Source organism: Anguilla rostrata, chromosome 1, assembly GCF_018555375.3.
Source record: "Anguilla rostrata isolate EN2019 chromosome 1, ASM1855537v3, whole genome shotgun sequence".
NCBI lineage: Eukaryota > Metazoa > Chordata > Actinopteri > Anguilliformes > Anguillidae > Anguilla > Anguilla rostrata.
Window position 1 is genome coordinate 29,105,554 of NC_057933.1, and position 17,803 is coordinate 29,123,356.

General features: G+C 40.0%; 1 protein-coding gene across 2 annotated transcripts in view; it reads right to left on the reverse strand.

Moving 5' to 3' along the window:
- Positions 1-1,294: 1,294 nt before the first annotated feature.
- myo6b (myosin VIb) overlaps positions 1,295-17,803 on the reverse strand; it is a 68,554-nt gene continuing 52,045 nt past the window's right edge. For both annotated transcript variants that reach the window (XM_064333816.1, XM_064333811.1), the window contains exons 28-32: positions 15,748-15,908; positions 10,421-10,524; positions 9,027-9,158; positions 4,440-4,658; positions 1,295-4,163 (exon numbers count right to left, since the gene is read on the reverse strand). In XM_064333816.1, coding sequence (XP_064189886.1) covers positions 3,964-4,163; positions 4,440-4,658; positions 9,027-9,158; positions 10,421-10,524; positions 15,748-15,908 — 816 coding nt within the window. In that variant the 3' untranslated portion in view covers positions 1,295-3,963. The remainder of the gene's footprint in view (positions 4,164-4,439; positions 4,659-9,026; positions 9,159-10,420; positions 10,525-15,747; positions 15,909-17,803) is intronic.

A 17,803-nucleotide genomic window follows, 5' to 3' on the forward strand; every position in this document is an offset into this window, starting at 1 on the left:
TTGGCCTTCAGTCTGTGTACTGAGCATTAAGCCACAAATGCTTTCTGCATAATAATAACCTTCAAATTCTATCAAGCAAAGGAATTCAACAGAATATGAAATATAAATTTAATCATCAAATTTAATCATTTTGTTATGTATTAGTTTTCCATGATAGTCCACAGCCAGGATTTAATCGAAATTTGTGAGTTTCACTCACAATGAAATGTAAGTTTTTACTTTTTCTTAATTCGAGGATCATCAACATTAATGCACAATTATTAATGGACAAATATGTCTTTGTAAATTAAAGTTAAAATGTGAATTGAATCCAAGGAGCTACGCAATTAATGGCAGAAACGTGCATGCATCAAAAGCTGATTATTGCAACATCATTAGTTTCAATTATATTTAAATTACATTTAAATTCATTTCAGTAAAATTAATTCCATGACAAATGTATTTAAAGGAGTGATACAGATATAAAAGAGGACATTGTATTCAATACATTTTCGCTTGAACACACTTAGTTGAGGACAAGGTTGTTTGCTAGGCAACTACATTCACTGATTCACAGCCCAGAGAGCTACTACTTGTCCTTTCCCTAACTGGGCAATGATTCATATACATTGTATAGTACTACAGTACTACTTACTAATACTGTACTTCAGTACAGAAGAACTGTAATAACCAGTCAATGGTGGAAAACATTTCCTGGAAAGCTGCATACTTTGTGTTCATGGTTTGTGTGTATCCGGTCTTAAGAAACACAGAGCCACACTGCAGTGGGACCCCAATTTCAGCTTCAATAGATGTGCTGTGTTAATGCCTTCAACTTCTGAATGCATGATGGAGCACATTGTTGTTGTTCATTTATTTACGTGCTTATTTATTTATTTTTTGCCGGAATTGATTGTGCTACATGAATAATGCCGTAAAGGCCCGCGGGTTTTTATGGGAATGACTGCCCTCCGGTGAAGGACGAAATCTCCATTCACCACAGCAATGACGCAGGGAGGGAGCGTCTCCTCGCTTACCACAATAATGAGTCAGAGAAGACAGCCTTAAACTCCTATTCAAATGACTTTAAGGTGCCCAGTTGCACCTGGTGCTATTTGGCTTGGGTGAGAACCCCTGGGTATTTGTTATATCATCATACGTTCTTTTTAAAAGTAGATCTGTTCACACAATATTAATATATATTACTCTGAACCAAAATGCAAAAGTGAGATAGGGTACTAGATATGGGTACAGCCCCGTGAAAGATTGCAGAAGAGGCCTAACTCACTGCAAAACACTCGACAAATCAAACGGGTTACACGTAGAATGCATTTATTTTCTGCACTGAAATACATCAGCAAGACATCAGCGTATTTTAAAAAAAGAAAAAATAAAGCCAGGTGAAATGCAGAATCGCAAGAAAGGCTGCACTGGGCACTTAATCTGAGTGTGTCGACATCGCAAACCAGGTGCACGGTGAAAGAACGTCTGGGGAGATGGTAATCGCCCTTGTCTTCAGATCATGAATAAATAATCAGGACCTGAATCATAGTCTCTCATGCACTGGCCCCAGGATAAGAATTCTTCGGAATGTACTCAGCAAAACGGAGAGCATTTGTAACTAGCAGCCAGAGGAAAAAGAAAAATGAAGAAATGAAGAAGCCTTAAAACTATCAGGCCTGTAATAAACAACCTGAAGGCGTAAATTCCAATCTCACACCAGATTGTCAGATGTCTATTAACCAGGGGGTGTAGGGGCGAAGGGGAGTGGGTTAACCTTCATCCTGGAGGGTGGCAGTTTTTGTTGAGCCCAAAGCCTTAATTTAATGATTGCTACAGCTAAAAAAAGGCTACTAAACAAAGCAACTGCACTTAGTGGTACACCGTTTTACTATGCCATTTCATAGCAGGGTTTACTTTTGAGTTGACTTTGTCATTAAAAGTGTCATTACAAATTGTTTATCTCCAAGCTACATATTGCTCCATTACAAATTTCACTAGGAATGTATATAGAAATGACAATCTCTCAGTATAGACCATATAAAATATGCTCCTATGTGTACACTGTAGACAAAATATACGATAATTATGAAAATAGAGGGGACATTTCTCTACATTCTGTGGCTTGCATAGTCAGATTCAAATCATACTCAAATAAAGCAGAGAATCCTAAAACATTGTTAGTCATTTTCTCAAACTATAGTACTGTATATCTGGTATTGCATATTTGCATTACCCCCTTGTAACAAACACACTAATGTATTTCTCTATAATTTTTAAATATACTTTCATTAAATGTCAGTTATTGCAGTAGTTAATTTTTTAACATTTAAATAGTTTTGGAAACTCCAGCCCTTGTTTTCGTATAAAATAGAAAGAAAATGCATTCCAGTACATTAAAAACAGTGGTACCCGTAGACTTGTGCATACAGACTCTGGAAAAAAGGCCTTCTACTATTGGACTCAAACACTGCAAGCCTATTATTTGGACACAAACTACATTACCCATTATATTTATTATCAGATCCAACTTTGCGCAATGTAAAGTGCAAAGGAAAAAAAAAAAAACAGGCCAAACAAACTGAATTTAGAAAAGAACTGTGAATCTAGAGGTGCATTCTGTTTTAATGAACGGCAGACATAACACAGATTATTAACTAATGACACAAATGGAAAATTCTATCGAACAGAACAAAGAAAAGCTTTAGCAGACATTCAAGCTTACTAATGCTTCTCTTTGTCTTCAGATAGAGAAATGAATTCACATCTATTATTATAATCAGACCATTATGAGGGCAGTGGTCACTAAAATTAATGTCATGCAATAACTTAACAATGTAATCTTTGCTTAGATTTGTAATTTAATTTGAGGTAAAAGCCACCACTGCAGTCAGTTTGAATGCCACCCCATGTTTTACTCATAGGGAGATAAGTAACATGATGTGGCCTAAAGCTGATCTATGGCATGTATTGGGAGGAGAGGCACAAATATCTAATTGCCAAAATGTAGTGCTTAGCTTAGCTCATAACAAAATTATGAGCTAAGCTAATTATGCACATATAACTGTTCAGTGGTCATTGAAATGAAAGATTTTGCCCAAGTAAAAATAAAATGTACAACGGTTAAAAACTAAAATCTGTCACTCAAAGCACAACAGGCAGACTCAAGTCTTGATCCAAGCGATTTACTCTGTGTATAAAACACATGAAAACAAATGTTCTGTGCATCAACTATGCATCACAGTGCTAAAGTGGAATGTGAAAAGGCATACTTTGCACTTTTTCCATAAATGTTCAGTACAACAATCTAAGCTCTGTTTGAACACGCTCTATTTTGTCTTACAAAAAAAAAGCAAAACAACATAAATTCCAAATTCTCAATGCATTTTCAGTCTTGTATAAAGTCTGAAAAACTAGGACAGAGCACACAGTCAAGCTCCAACTCGAAATCCTGAAAATTTTTGTTTTATGACTATAAACATAAAACAAAAGCCCATGGACCAACAAATATTAAAATCACCATAAACTGAACATTTCAGAATTGTTATAAACAACTTTAGAATTCTTGGTGGAGGAACAGCTTTGAATTTGCTTCTACTTTCAGTCATAGCTTGTGAAACTGAAGTTTTAAGGCCTCACAGTTAACCTTGCAGTAATGTTAAAGCATAGGTCAGATAAATAAAAAAGGAAATACAAAGATGTTTAGCTGGCAGATTTTTCTGTAGTTTTTCAAGGTTCACAGCAAAAATAAGGGAACAAAAAACTATAAGAGAACTGACCACAAGAAAAGAAAAATAACAACAACTGGCCAAAAAACCAAAAGCAAAAAAAAAAAAATTCTTCACTTTGAAAGTCCTGGGTCAGTCAGCTGTGCACTATAGCGCCCTCTGTGGTGGGCAGTAGACATTTCCCTTTGTCCTGTCGGGAGGCTCGGCCTGCTCTCCCTCCACTGATGCGGGCTAGGGGGAGGGGTGGGGTGGGGCTTCACTTCAGGAGGTTCTGCAGCATGGCGGTGGCATAGGTGGGCCGGGCCTGCTTGCTCTCGATGGCGCTCTTCAGGTACTGGATCCCTCCGCAGCGCTCCCAGATCTCCTCGAACTGCCGGGGCAGGATTTCTGCGCCCCTCTTCCGGGTCAGGCCCGTCTCCTCCAGGCTCAGCTCACACATCTCCATGTCGTCTTTCCCTGCAGTCACATGGTTAAAGAGGTGAAAAGGTGGGGCAAAGCTTCGGACTGGGAATTGCCACTCGCAGTAAAGCAATAAGACAGGCAGTCCCTCATGCACACACACACACACACACCCACACCTGTACACACACACACCCGCACCCCACACACACACACACAGACCCACACCCACACACATACACACATACACGCCTAAACACACAACCAGCCCACCCCGCACATGCTCCAAAAGTGTACAGCAAACAGCAAACCGGGTCGACTACAGGGTCGTACCTGCCACCAGTAAGATAGGCTGCTTGTCTGGGTGGAGCTCCATCTGCCGGGCGATCCAGGGCCCGTCAAAGTGGGCGTACCACCAGCCCTTCTTTTTGTTCTGCGGGTCCTTGTATTGGTCAGCGGGGCGGATGAAGGGAATCCGGAAGTAGCGCTGGTGGCGGTTCATGGCCACCTCCTGTTGCCGGGCGGGGACAGGCGGGGCAGGGTTCTGCAGAGCTGCAAAGCGTGGGACGGTTTGTATGTGTATTTAAAGATGTGTATTTAGAAAACACCAACAATTACATTTCATAGCATTCCTACATCATATATAGTAATGTCCGGTCATATTTCCTTCAGAATCTGACACGTCGCGGTTTCTTTAAATTGGTCATTTGTACAGACTCCTATGTGTATGTTTCCTTATGTAAGTTAGTGACAAACATGGAAAACTACTAATAGAAAAGAAAAAGGAAAACCACTAACGGCGCTTCAAGCATTCGCAGCAATCCATTGTGTTATGATTGCTCGCTGCCCCCCCCCATCCACCCACCACCGCCACCCCACCAAAAATAGAAAGTCAAAGTGCGACCTTTGCATTTAAAGAAAATTGACGCAAACGCGGAGAAATACACCCCCCTGCAACGCCAGAGTGAATTCTCACACAACAAAGCGAAAGAAACAACTAAGCAAAAAAACAAAAAAAAAAAACAATCATAGACGTAAGTGGTATAGCAATGAACCAGAAAATAAAACTGCTTGGACGTCATTACAGATTTGAAATGCGTTGGTGGCTAAATCACTGGCTCTGCTTTCAGGCTGGCTTTGAAAAGGTATGAAAGAGAGCATGAAAGAAAGATTTCAGACAATATAAAGCGTGGAGTCTTCACAACCATTTGGAAAGTTTACCTTCAAACAATCCTCATACATTTCAAGGCTTCTGTATGTCCTTGCCCTCAGGAAATATGCCATTCAGTAATAATCTTCCATTTTTGCCCCATGACTTATATGAATGCCTTACAGAAGAAGGTGTGCGTTAATGGGTACCCTGGACTGTCCTCTAATAAACTCTAAATGAATGTAAACTATTTAACCATACACCACAATAGTATACTACACAATCTAACTGCCCAGTACTCTAATAACTATACTGTACTATATAATCTATACTCAAATCACATTCTGAAATTAACATGAGGTTTCCAGCATGTCAACAAGTAATTGACAGTAATTCCCAGGGACAGTGCTTAGCTGACCTGAACAAGCAATCTCCAACTCAGCATCCCTTTCAAGGATGATATATAAATAACAGGAAAATGTTCTATTTATGATCAATAAATCCCTGTATATAAAACACGTAGATAAAATGGTCAAAAAAAGCTTCTGGAAAAATTTGCCAGACTGTTGATAGTGACTGTCGGATATCCAGTTTTTCTAGATTATCACCTTTGAGAAATAGACAATAATTTGGGTGACCACAGGGATGTATCTGTTTTCTCTCTGACCCAAACAGGACAGAAAACATCCTTTGGGCCATGTTTTAGGTCTTATCTCTCTACAGACCTGGGGTGTCCTAGAGAGCTTTCTCTCCTGAAAGTTTTATGACTTTATTACCACCCGGAAAGTGGACACAGGACACCATATTGGGGGTCACAGACACTATGTGGCTACATGCCGCACAAAGATCCATATTCCTTGAAAATCTTAATGTCCGTATAGATAAATGGTTGTTGAAGCCTGCTTACTGAAATCTACATTTTTCGATGCTGTTCCAGTTTCAAGTGGAAACCATGGTTGTGCTATTTGGTTTTGTTACACGGTGCCTGATGGTGAAGATTGCAACTGGTGAGATTTAACAAATGTTTGTCTACAGATGCCACCTTGTTTGTTAGGAAGCAGAAGTAAACTTCATTTTGTTTTTTTAAGAGATGTACAAAGGTGAGCTGGTTTACCTCATAACATATTCATGTTTGGTCTCTTTGGAAAGACCGTAAGACAATGATTCTTTTTATAATGTCATAGAGCTCAGCCCAGCAGACAACAGCGTGAGGCAACTATAATACGTACATTTGTCAGCTTTCAGATATGACCCTGTCTGACACCTCCACACCTCATCCAATCAGAGCCATTCCCCCCCCCCCCTCAACCATTCCCCCTCCACTCTCGCACAACATAAAATGTGAAACTTTCTTTACTTAAAGCTTTGAGTTTTTGGGTGCTTAACTTCAGCAAGTTAACATCTATTGCGGTGGAGATTCAGGGGTTGATATCTGCTGTTGCCATCTGAGGAATCTGAACTTTGCATCTTGGCCTGGTGTTGTGTGATGTTTGGTCTTTGCAGGATCTGATATTTCTGTCTTACACTATCTGCCATTTTCATCCCTGGATTTTTAGAATATTTGTTTTTTATTTATTTTTGGACTTAGACCTTGGTTTCGTATAGGGATGCACCTATTGATCAGCCACCGATTATTATCAGCCGATAATACCGCCACACTGTTTGAAAACAACAGATGGTCAGCACCGATTTATTTCCTGTTTATCAGAAGGAAAAAATATTCTATTCTTTATTTGTAATTTAAGAGTGTGGTTTTCAGATACTTCATTTTCCACATTCAGTGTTTCCCTTATAATTGTACAGACCTGGTGGGCTGCCAGGCAAAAAAAAAAAAAGCTTTTTTAAAATGCCGAACATAACGCCAAATAGCTATTCATTTGGAAATCAATAATCATTTGGCTTGGGAGCCTCTGCGGGGCGCTGTTCTGAAATATGAGTCAACCTATGGGCTGTTGCCTGGGAAACTTGATGCGATAAGAGTGTCACTGCAGTGTTCTATCAGCAAACTGTATAAGAACTTGTTCTATGTTCACACTGAACTGTAGTCAGTCCCTTTACTTATCACTGCTGAACGAAGCGAAAGTAAGTTTCTGATTTAACATTTTCTCGCAGTTTCACTGCATGTCTCTTGTTTGCCCTGTAAACCTAACGTTACCGCTTTGTGTCGGTGTGGTTGAATGTTCTCGTAAAATTCCTTCTTTCAGGGAAGAATCCCTGACTTGTTTACATTCTGGACAGATGTGACTGCAAGTGAATCTATCGCTGCTACCCCTCGCAGCACTTTGGACACGAGCAATACCAAAAGGTTTGATCGAAATGCAGTGACAGATATAGCCTTTTTTTCCAAAATGGCATTTCTCAATATAATTGTACTGCCATGGTAATACATTTCCTACGCTTGCGGGCAGGCACTCTTCACGATGAGAAGAAATTTTAGGTCAGCGATTCCAGGATTGCTTGTGTTAAAAGTGCTGTGAAGGTAACAGCTTTAGATTTCACTTGCATTCACCTCTGTCCAGAATGTGAACTAGTCAGGCAATCTTCGCGGTATGAAGAAATTTTCACAACGACGTGAGCATGGCCAAAAGAGCAAAAACCAAGCAAGTATTCAACTTTTTTTTTTCTTCTTATGTTCATGATGTGCTAATATTTTGTAAAGGTTAGAGGATGTTAACATTTAATTCAAAGGGTGCATAAAACCTTTGTAAACCTGCAGAGTAATGGCAGGTGTGTCCATATTTTTTCCTCAAATTGCAATGCTTCAGACCCAGCAACCCCCTGGCAATTCAGTTTAACCTAATGTAAATTAATTTGATCTAATATATTTTTAATATAGAAAAAAACATTCTTAGTCACAAGCTTGTAACACTTTTAAAGATGCTCTGTATGCAATTCTGGAGTCTTAATTGTACTGTGACAGAGGTTACACAGCTTGTCTTAATGCAATTAAGTGTATTAGGTTATCCTTTTCTTGTGATCATCTTAAGCCTTGAATATACAGAGAAACAGAAATTTGACTAAAATTTGACTGCCTGCTGCACCATACCACCCTGTGTGCCACATCTCTTTAGGGGCTTTTCAGTGCATACCACCAGGCCTGAAAAAAATTCTAGGTGAAACAGATATTTCAGGAATGTACTTTCAGTTGGAAAAATGCTTTTTAGGTTGGATGAACATGCAGAAATGTCATAAAAATGTAAAAAAAAAAATATATATACTTTTTGAGTTTATTAGAATGGCAAGATTTTGGTATTGGTATCGGCTGTTATTTCACCCAAATAACACACAATCAGTATCGGTCAGAAATTTTCATATGGGTGCATCCCTAGTTTCGTATGGGACTATTTTGGGAGAAAGCTGTGGTTTGGTATGTTCTTTCATTAATTCTTTCATGGCTGTAACTTGGTCTATGTCCGTAACATTGTTTTTGTTTTTTAAGGTAGTCAACCTTCATCTTTAGATCAGACATTGCATAATTGTAACTTCATAAATTTTCATTTTAATCTGCCAATGAGTTGTACACTTTGATAAAGGTTGCTCCAACAGGTGGCTTGTCTTATCAATGAATTCAGCAAATGAATTAATAATTTATATCTTTGATAGTAATTAAATTAATTAGCTTATCCGCCGATGCGCCTGTGTTCAGCATTCAGAATGGTGGGCGTCAAGCAATGTGGGTGTCAGCAGTTAAAAGCACCGGCTTCAGAAATCCAAAGTGTTTTATTTAATCCTTGCTTCCCTGACACGGCATTTAGAATAGCCTGAGTTACCGTAGTCGGTGATGGATTTGGGAGCCCTCTGCTCGGTCTCGGTGTTGCGCTTCTTGTTCTTTGATTTCCAGGCGTGGTAGACCTTCAGTCGGCGGTGGAACTCCTCCCGGCAGGCGGCCAGGAGCTCGATGTCTGCGCAGGGCGGGAGCGGAACGAGAGAGAGCGAGCGTAAACACGAAGGAAAAAAATCACACGACGGCACACGGGTAAAATAAATATCGGGGAAGGGGAAGGAGAAAAAGCACCCAAGAGAAAAATCCCGCTTAAAGAAAATATACAACAAAAGAGATGGCGGAGTCTAGCAAACACAGATCGTTTTTCTTCCTTTGACTTCATCTGCGCTAATCTGGTTAATATCCCCTGTGTGTATACGAGTAAAACGGAAGCCTCTAGACAGGCGTCTGAAACACAAACTTATCACAATAACAAGAGTCCTATTCTGGCAGCTGCTGCTCCAAGACCCTCCACAACATGAACATATTCACAGCTATAAAAATAAAAAAAAGGAAACCTCAAAAAAGCATGGCATGAAGGAAGGCCCATTGCACAAACATTTTCAAATTCTGATTTTAAGTTTTAAAAACACAGGATTCTTGACAATGTTTTGGTATGAAGAATGATTGATCACACGTAAATATACACAGTCGTGGATTAATCACACAGAACTCAGAAAGTACAAGGGATTCCAGTGGATGAATGGTGAAATCTGGTCAGAGTAGTTCAATGTATAATTACCAAACCAAACGAATCAACCTGATGTCTACATGAATTGGCTAGAGCCATCAATCAATAGTAAGAAAAACAACACTTTAAGCCAATCAGTTGGAGTTTTTAGCTATAAGGCAGGATTTTCAATGACTATTGCCTTCCCAGCATAGGCTATGATGCTAAATTTCTTAGCATTCCAATATTCTCACGCTGTCACCACTGCCTATCAAATGGTACCGTCTCTCAGAATTCTGAATAGCAGTTTTCAAGGGAAAGCCTTTCTGCAAATTGCAACTTCTTAAAAACACAGTATTAAAAGCAACTTCTAGAGAACCATTGTCTATAAATTTCTTTACTGTCCATAAGTTTTTTTTTTTTTAATTTACAGTTCTAAAAATGTTAATTAAAATTTTATAAAACCGAATGATTGGCATACTAGTGAATTCTGAAAAGTGAGTGGTCACTTCGTAGGTGTTGACATTTCAACAGGGAGTGTACAAGGAACAACAAAAGTTTAAAAAAAAAAAAAAAAAACACTCCTGGAAAAGCTAGGAACACACATGCCCTTATTTGTTTTCCACACAGCGCATTCTTAGACGCGCAGACAAGCGATTCCAGCCTGAAAACGAGCCCTCGTCGGGCTCACCTGATGACCGCTGCAGGGGTGGGGGAGGGGTGTAGCTTACCGCATGACGTGTTGATGGCGTCTCGCAGCTCAGCGTACTTCCACTTGCTCAGATCGTACTTCTTGGTCCCGGCAGCGGCCTTGGTGGCCTGCACCTGGGGGCCCCTGGATTCGGAAGAAGGAAGACCAAGCACTTGTGAACTCGAGGAGGAGGGGTGGAAATCATACTCTCTACATGTAGCGGTTTGAGTTCTCACAGTAGCGGAATTTCCAAACTGGATCTGGACAGAATCAAAGGGTGACTTAGAAAGGTGAAGAAAAATGTTCCCATTATTATATTGCATGCTTCATGAATAAAACCTTTAAAGCTTGTCCTGTAGATAAAGCACACATTGTCCCCATTAAACATTCTTATTAACATTGTGATTACTGAAATTATGTAATAATTATACTTAAATTATACAGCTGGATGACCTGAAGAGATTTGTGACATGACGATATTATGTCACAGATGCTTCGTTGTACTTTTATGTTACATAGCCACTGCATTTCAGCCAATACCAGGGGGTTGGAAAAAGGTGACAGCAGTTCATTTTACTAGGGTGGGGGGGTACGGACTAAGTCTGGCAGCTTAATTAGGTCATTTTCCTTGAGCGTACCCAAGCTTAATGATGGCCCTGCACATTCCAGGAGCGGCCAAGTGCTCTCACGTTAAGTGACGCAAACGTGACATCCACAGCAGGGGAACATTCTGGAACGTCAGGACTAATTAAACACGCTCAGCATGATGGGAGCAGTGGGTGACGGGGTGGGGGCGAGGCGGGGTGGCACGTGTGTGTGCGTTCACCCTCAACAAACTCAAGCCCGGGTCACAGCAGCGCGCTACGCTGATACCGCTAATTCCCGCAACTGGGATTTGCCGCTTTTAGAGTTCATGCTCCAGGTCAGGGGCGGCGCCTGTGGTTCGGGGAAGGGGGGCAGGGCTTGCCAGCTCAAGGCCTGACCTCGGGCCTCCTGAGTGGCAAGCCCACCTCGAATCTTCGCCTCCCCCCGGATTCTGGCGGCCATGTTAAGGTGGTAGAGATAAGCTGAGGTCACTGGGCTGCCGTCAGCACTGCCTGGATTAACAGCACGCAGCTGACACGTCACAAACAGACGGCTGCCTCAGAGGTCAAAGGTCGCCTGACTGCTCCTGCAGAGAAGCAAGCGCACGTGCGCACACGCACACCACGGATATGTGCACCAGAACGTGCACCTCGCAATAATCACATGCTAGCTTCAATAAAAACACGTCTACATTCGTCCTTTCAGTCACATGTGATTTAGCAGAATTTTCTGGATGATCAGAATCGGAGGCATGCATGAAAACACAAACCCATTTGTGCTTTCGATATCTGATATTCGTTTTCTTTTTCCGTTTTTGGGGAGGAGTGCTGATTTAGCTGATTACCTCAAATGATGGACAGAGGTGTTTTACTACCCATCTAGCTATCAGTTCAGCCATCTCTTTGGCCATTTCCTCCCTAAAAGGACAGGGCAATTCCAGTGGACAAAATGTTAGAACATGCTAAAATGACCATTGACACATTTTTAGCGCATTGCTGCAGTACAAGTCTACACCTCTACAATGAATCAATGAAGGAGAGGAGAAACTAATCGAAGAGGTCTCTACAGCCGTAAGGACAGGGAAGCTGCTAAACCACAGCCCTAATTCTCTGCATTCTTAAACAGAAAGTGGGCCGGAGGAGAGGGCCAATTCATACTGAGCCTGCTGGTACGACTAAAGGACAAAATGCAATTAAATTAAACAAGACCCAGGGCTTTTCAGGTGCAACCAAACCAATGCTCATAGAGTTCACCCTCATGCTCGTAAGGACTGGAAAAACCAGGAAAAGGAACGTAGAGAAGAGGTGTGGCCTGAAATCTGTGATTCCATTGCTTGACGTTTTATCCATAGAATCATCTTGAGAAGACCACATTGGTTGAAAAATCTAACTGTATCGGTTCCCATTCTCGTCCCATTTCATTACTGGACATCTGTCTGAACAGATCAACACAAATGAGTAAGGCCAAATAATTAAAGGCGCCATCTTTATTTTGCCTTATGTGGAACGCTTGTCTGATTTGTGTGTGCCATTGTATCAAAGCAGCCATAAAATGCTGCAAACCACTACAATGCTGATTTATAAGTTAGCCCTATTTTTCTAATAATACTGCAATGATAGAATGCCATTAAAACAGCTTTTTCCTGCCAAGTTAACCTTGTATTTGGATGAACCTAAATAAAGATTAAAATAATTGAAATAGAAATAGAAGCTACTATTTGGGACAAATAATGCAAACAATCTGATACAGTGTTTTGTTGTTTCAGCAATACCCTTCATCTCTAAATCAACCATGTCTAGCTCATGGGGTCAACAGGCTTTTTCATTAGAAAAATCTTACTGGAAGATTAGAACAAAATTAATAATAATTTGTGTTGTATCACTTTATTCCATGCATTAAATAATGCAAATGCACTGTTTTGAAATTGTGGTTGAGGGAATTATATCTGCAATGAACGCAAACAATGGGCCTGACCTGACTCAAGTGAGATTTATCGGCAGATGTTTCTTTGAAATTTACCAAATGGATTCACTGACATGGAAATGCCCGTCAAGCTCCTGCGTTTTAAAAGCATATTTTTCCTGATATTTATTTAATATTTTTCACATTATACTTTTCTTGTATAATTAACTTTTATGGAATAAACAAACTGGGGTCAATTGAAATTTCTTTTTGACAGATACGGTATGTTACTGTATACTTTGGGCATTTCATAAACTCTTTTTTAATTATACCACAACAAAGTAACCTGACAACAATAAGTTTAAGACCACGATTGTAGCAATGATAAGCAATTATGTCATGCAGAAACTGTAACATTGCAAACAACGTGTGCAGAGACGTTTGTGGAAACACATGGAGTCGGAGCCAAGTGACAGCAGTGAAACTTCTCAGCCTCTGCTGCATGTAGCAGCACTATTAAATAATTTAGGATTAATCATAAATCATGGGCAATAAACCATATCAACACTTATCAAATGTGTAATAAAAATCATCTTTTTTTCTTTTCTGTGATCATGTGATGTATTTTTGTCAATCACAGAATCTGCAAGTGTCATATCAACATCCAATAGAGCAGTATTGCTTTTTTCCTCACAGAAGCATTTCACGTGGCCTTTGAAGTTTGGATTTTTATAATTCCGTACCAGGCGTGATTGAAGAAAAAAAGATGAAAGAAAGTCGTATGGCGGTGATGATTGTTATACAAAAAAATAAAATAAAAAAACAATTGATAATCGTGGACAAGGTTTATTGCCCAGCTCTGCATGGGCTTCAAGTATAATTTTTCCATTTAATTCCAAACCTAGAAGCTTGGATTATATATTTTTTGTTTGTTTTTTTGAATATGTTGTAGAGTAGCTTATCATTTGCAGGTTGCACTTTAGGGTTTTTATGTGTACTAAGCTATATTTTTAAATACCATTCCATAGTTAAGACCATTCAGCGTTCATGTCCCCAATAAAAATAATGAAATTCATTATTTCTAAATTTTGATTGATTCTTATTTTTCCAGTTACAGTATATCTCAGACTCAGTATCCTATTTGTCTAATGTGTATCGGGAAACCAAATACCGTCATACTGTCAATAATATTAATAATATCACGATATGATATTTCAGCATATTACCCAGCCCTAGTGTACAATTGAATTACCAACTAGGCATGCCTATGGCCTACGTCTGTTTAAATTTGTATGCAAAGAGCTGTAAGTAAATCTAGATGGCCATTTCTAGTTTTAATGCAGTTCTCAGTGTAATAAAAGCAAAATCTAAATGTGATAATAAATAAGGAGTGAGGAGTGCTTGAGAACCAGCTAGCTCTTGTTAATTATAAATCTCCAGTAGCCCATTTTCCCAGATTAAAAAATAATAAAACGACTAAATTAGGGGCATTTAGGAACACCGTGTTTTAGTGTTGAACATTAAAAGTTTTATATAAATGCATATAATGTTCCTTAAAATGTAATCTTTTGAAATAAATAATGCGCGCATAAAATTATAAAATATTATACGTGAATACATTTGGAAGCAATATAAATATCGCTTAATCTTGAAACAGAACATACATTGTGAAGCTTCTGAGTTGAGGAAATCCAACTGCACTGCAAAAGAAGATAATGGATTAAAGACAATGAACCAATGCCCGTAGGCTGTTGTAAAAGATGGAGAGATCACACAACTGAAAATGATCATTCCTTGTCAGCTTTTCTTTTGATTTGCCTAAGATGGTGCCCATGCAATTTAATGGTATACGTGATTTCTGGATAAAAACCACAGGGATCACAAAGATGGATTTTGGTGTCCGCATGCCTTTTTGGTCTGGAAGTCACTCCACAAATTCAATATACTGTGAATAATAATCTGTTTTGGATTTTTAAGCAGCAAATCTGAAAATACAAGCAGCATATTTTTTTAAAACAGTCAACAAAGCATCACAAAAATGATTGGTAGCTTATTAACTTGCAACCAGCTATAACCTTCATAAGCACGGCAGTATAAACAAGCCACATAAACAGGCTCTTAAAATAAAGCGTGACAGAGATCATACTTCCTGCTCCTGGCAGCGCAATACAATCTCCTTATTTTCAGGAAATATTTCATTCACGGCAAGTAAGCACAAGGAATGATCGAGTTGAGCATTGATTATAAGGATAATTACGCCTAATGATGTTCAGAGTAGTGTGCAATCTGTCTATGAAATTAACTCGGATATATTACTGGCAAGTGTTTATTAGGGAGGAAGACTGGGGGGTGTTTTTTTTATTTTTTTGTCTTACTTCAGTCTCTCTGGGGATGGTGTAACATCCATGCTGTTACTGGGAGAGGAGAAAGAGGGAAGAGAGGTTACTGTGTATAGCAGGGAGGAGTGAAGACTGTTTTTTTCCTGCGGAGAAAACCTCGAGGTCTTCTAATTAATTTATTTTAGGGATTCACCCCCCAAAGCTCATCTCTCCATTTGAGCTTCCGCGTTACTGGACGACCTGCGAATGCCAGGGACGGAGTGTAGCACAGTGGTAAGGACTGGCTGTACCGAAGTCTGTTTGAATCCTGCAGGTTCCCTTGAGCAAGACTTAACCCTCATTAGCTTCAGTATATATCCAGTGTATAAATGGATCACATTAAAGGCTCACTAAAAGTTTGAAGTCTCTCTGGTAGAGCGTCTGCTAAATGCCTGTAATGTAATGTAATGTAATGCTCAAGCACGTTTCCCTGAAAAGCACAGCTCGCTGAATCTGAATCTTGCCGCGGTGACCGTGAGCGACCCCGGCCCACGTGCTTTACCTGCGCAGGCTCGGGTCCATTTGCGCGTCCTCGGTGATGAGCTCGGCCTCGCTCTGGGCGATCCTCATGGCGAGCTCGCGGTCGCGGCGCTCCTGCTCCACGACGGTGTGCCGCTGGTTCTCCTCTTCCCGCTCCAGGGCCAGCTGCAGCTCCATTTCCGCCTGCGGCGCATCGGAAGAGAGTGTAACGCCCGCGATGCGCGACAGCAACATGCACCGATATGCATCAGCGGCATTCTGTAACGCGAGCCGGCGCATGTCAGTAACGCCGGGTGACACGTGCCAGGAAACGCAAACAAAACAGCGACAGCACGTCAGCATGTAGCAAAATTCTTCAACATGCAACAAAATGCATCGTCACGCCGGCATTCAACATGTCTTGACAAGCACAATGAAGCACAAAATGAAGCATGAAAGTTAGATAAATACTGATATTTCAAGACTTACAGTGCCATGAAAAACTATTTCCCCCTTATCTGATATCCACTATTACTGCATAATTTTGTCTCGCTACATGGTTTCAGATCTTTAGACAAAATGCAATATTTGACAAAGGGAAATTGAGTAAACACAACACATTGTTTTTCATATTATTTCGTTTATTTGATGAAAAAAATACACCCATATCACTGTGAAATAGTAATTGGTCCCTTAAACTTAAGAATTGGTTGCACCATCTTTAGTGGCAATAACTGCAACCAAATGGTTCCTATAATTCAATATCAGTCATTCACATCGCGTGGGAGGAATCTTAGCCCTCTCTTTGTTGCAGAATTGCTTTAATTCAGACAAATTGGTAGGTTTTTGAGCATTAATTGCTCATTTCAGGTCCTGCCACAGCATAGCTATTGTGTTCAAGTCAGGACTTTGACTAGGCCACTTCAAACCTTTGCTTAGCCATTCAGATGTGGACTTACTTTTGTGTTTAGGATCATTGCCTTGCTGCATGACCCAATTACGCTTCAGCTCATGGACAGATGACCGGACATTCTCCTTAAGAATTCTCTGGTACAAAGCAGAATTCATGGTGCCTTCAATAATGGTAAGTCATCTAGGTCCTGAGGCAGCAAAGCATCCCGACACCTCAGTGCTGCAAATGTGAGACGATGGCATGGTGTTCTTCTGTGAAATGTTTTGCTTTATGCCAACTGGGATCCATTTTGTCCAAAGTTCTTCTTTGATTCATCCTGACCATAAAATGTTTGAAGCTTCGGGATCATTTGTGCTGTACCATTCTGGATGCAGGTTTGTCACCTCGTGAACCACACTTGGTAGAAACTTCCTTGGTCAGGCTCCGAGATTTCTGACCACTGGAGAAATTTCACCCAGTTCCAGTGAGAATTCACCCAGTCAAGGTTCCTTGCAGATAATGGCTCTCAATGTGGTTTTGTGGAGGATATAGCCTGATATATTTCAACACCTTTTTCTCATCTCTTCTGGCATTTCCTTTTATCATAGCATGGTTGTAGAAACTTTGTGGTGACTACTTCACTCTGGTTCAATATGAGTAAGATTTTGATTCAACAGGGCTGGCTGCAACTAAGCCTGGCTGTGTTCAATTGGCTGAATCTAATAATCAATTAAATTTGGTTAATTGGTTAATTGAATAACTAAGGGGGCATTTCATTTTTCAAATTTCATCAAATAAATTAAATAATTTTTTAAATGTGTTTTGTGTTTACTCAGTTTCCTTTTATGAAACTGAGTAAAAAGGGATCTGAAACCATTCAGTATGACAAATATGCAATAATAGAGGAAACCAGGGAGCAAATACCTTTTCACGGCACTGTATATTCAAAAGGTTTTTATTACAGAAAAATTATGATTGCCGAAGATAGGCCAGACCTGTACGTGTGTATCAGAAGATAGACCATACCCAGAGAAGTACCAGGCCCATGGTTAGCAGACCGCTACATGTTTCCCCAATGTTTACTCCAAATGCTGACCAAGAGGGATTACCACTGCGTGCCAGGAACTTAAGGAATCATGACCATGCCAGCTAGGGTATCACAAGCCTTGATTAAGACTTATTACCTCAGTTACGCCACTAATGACTT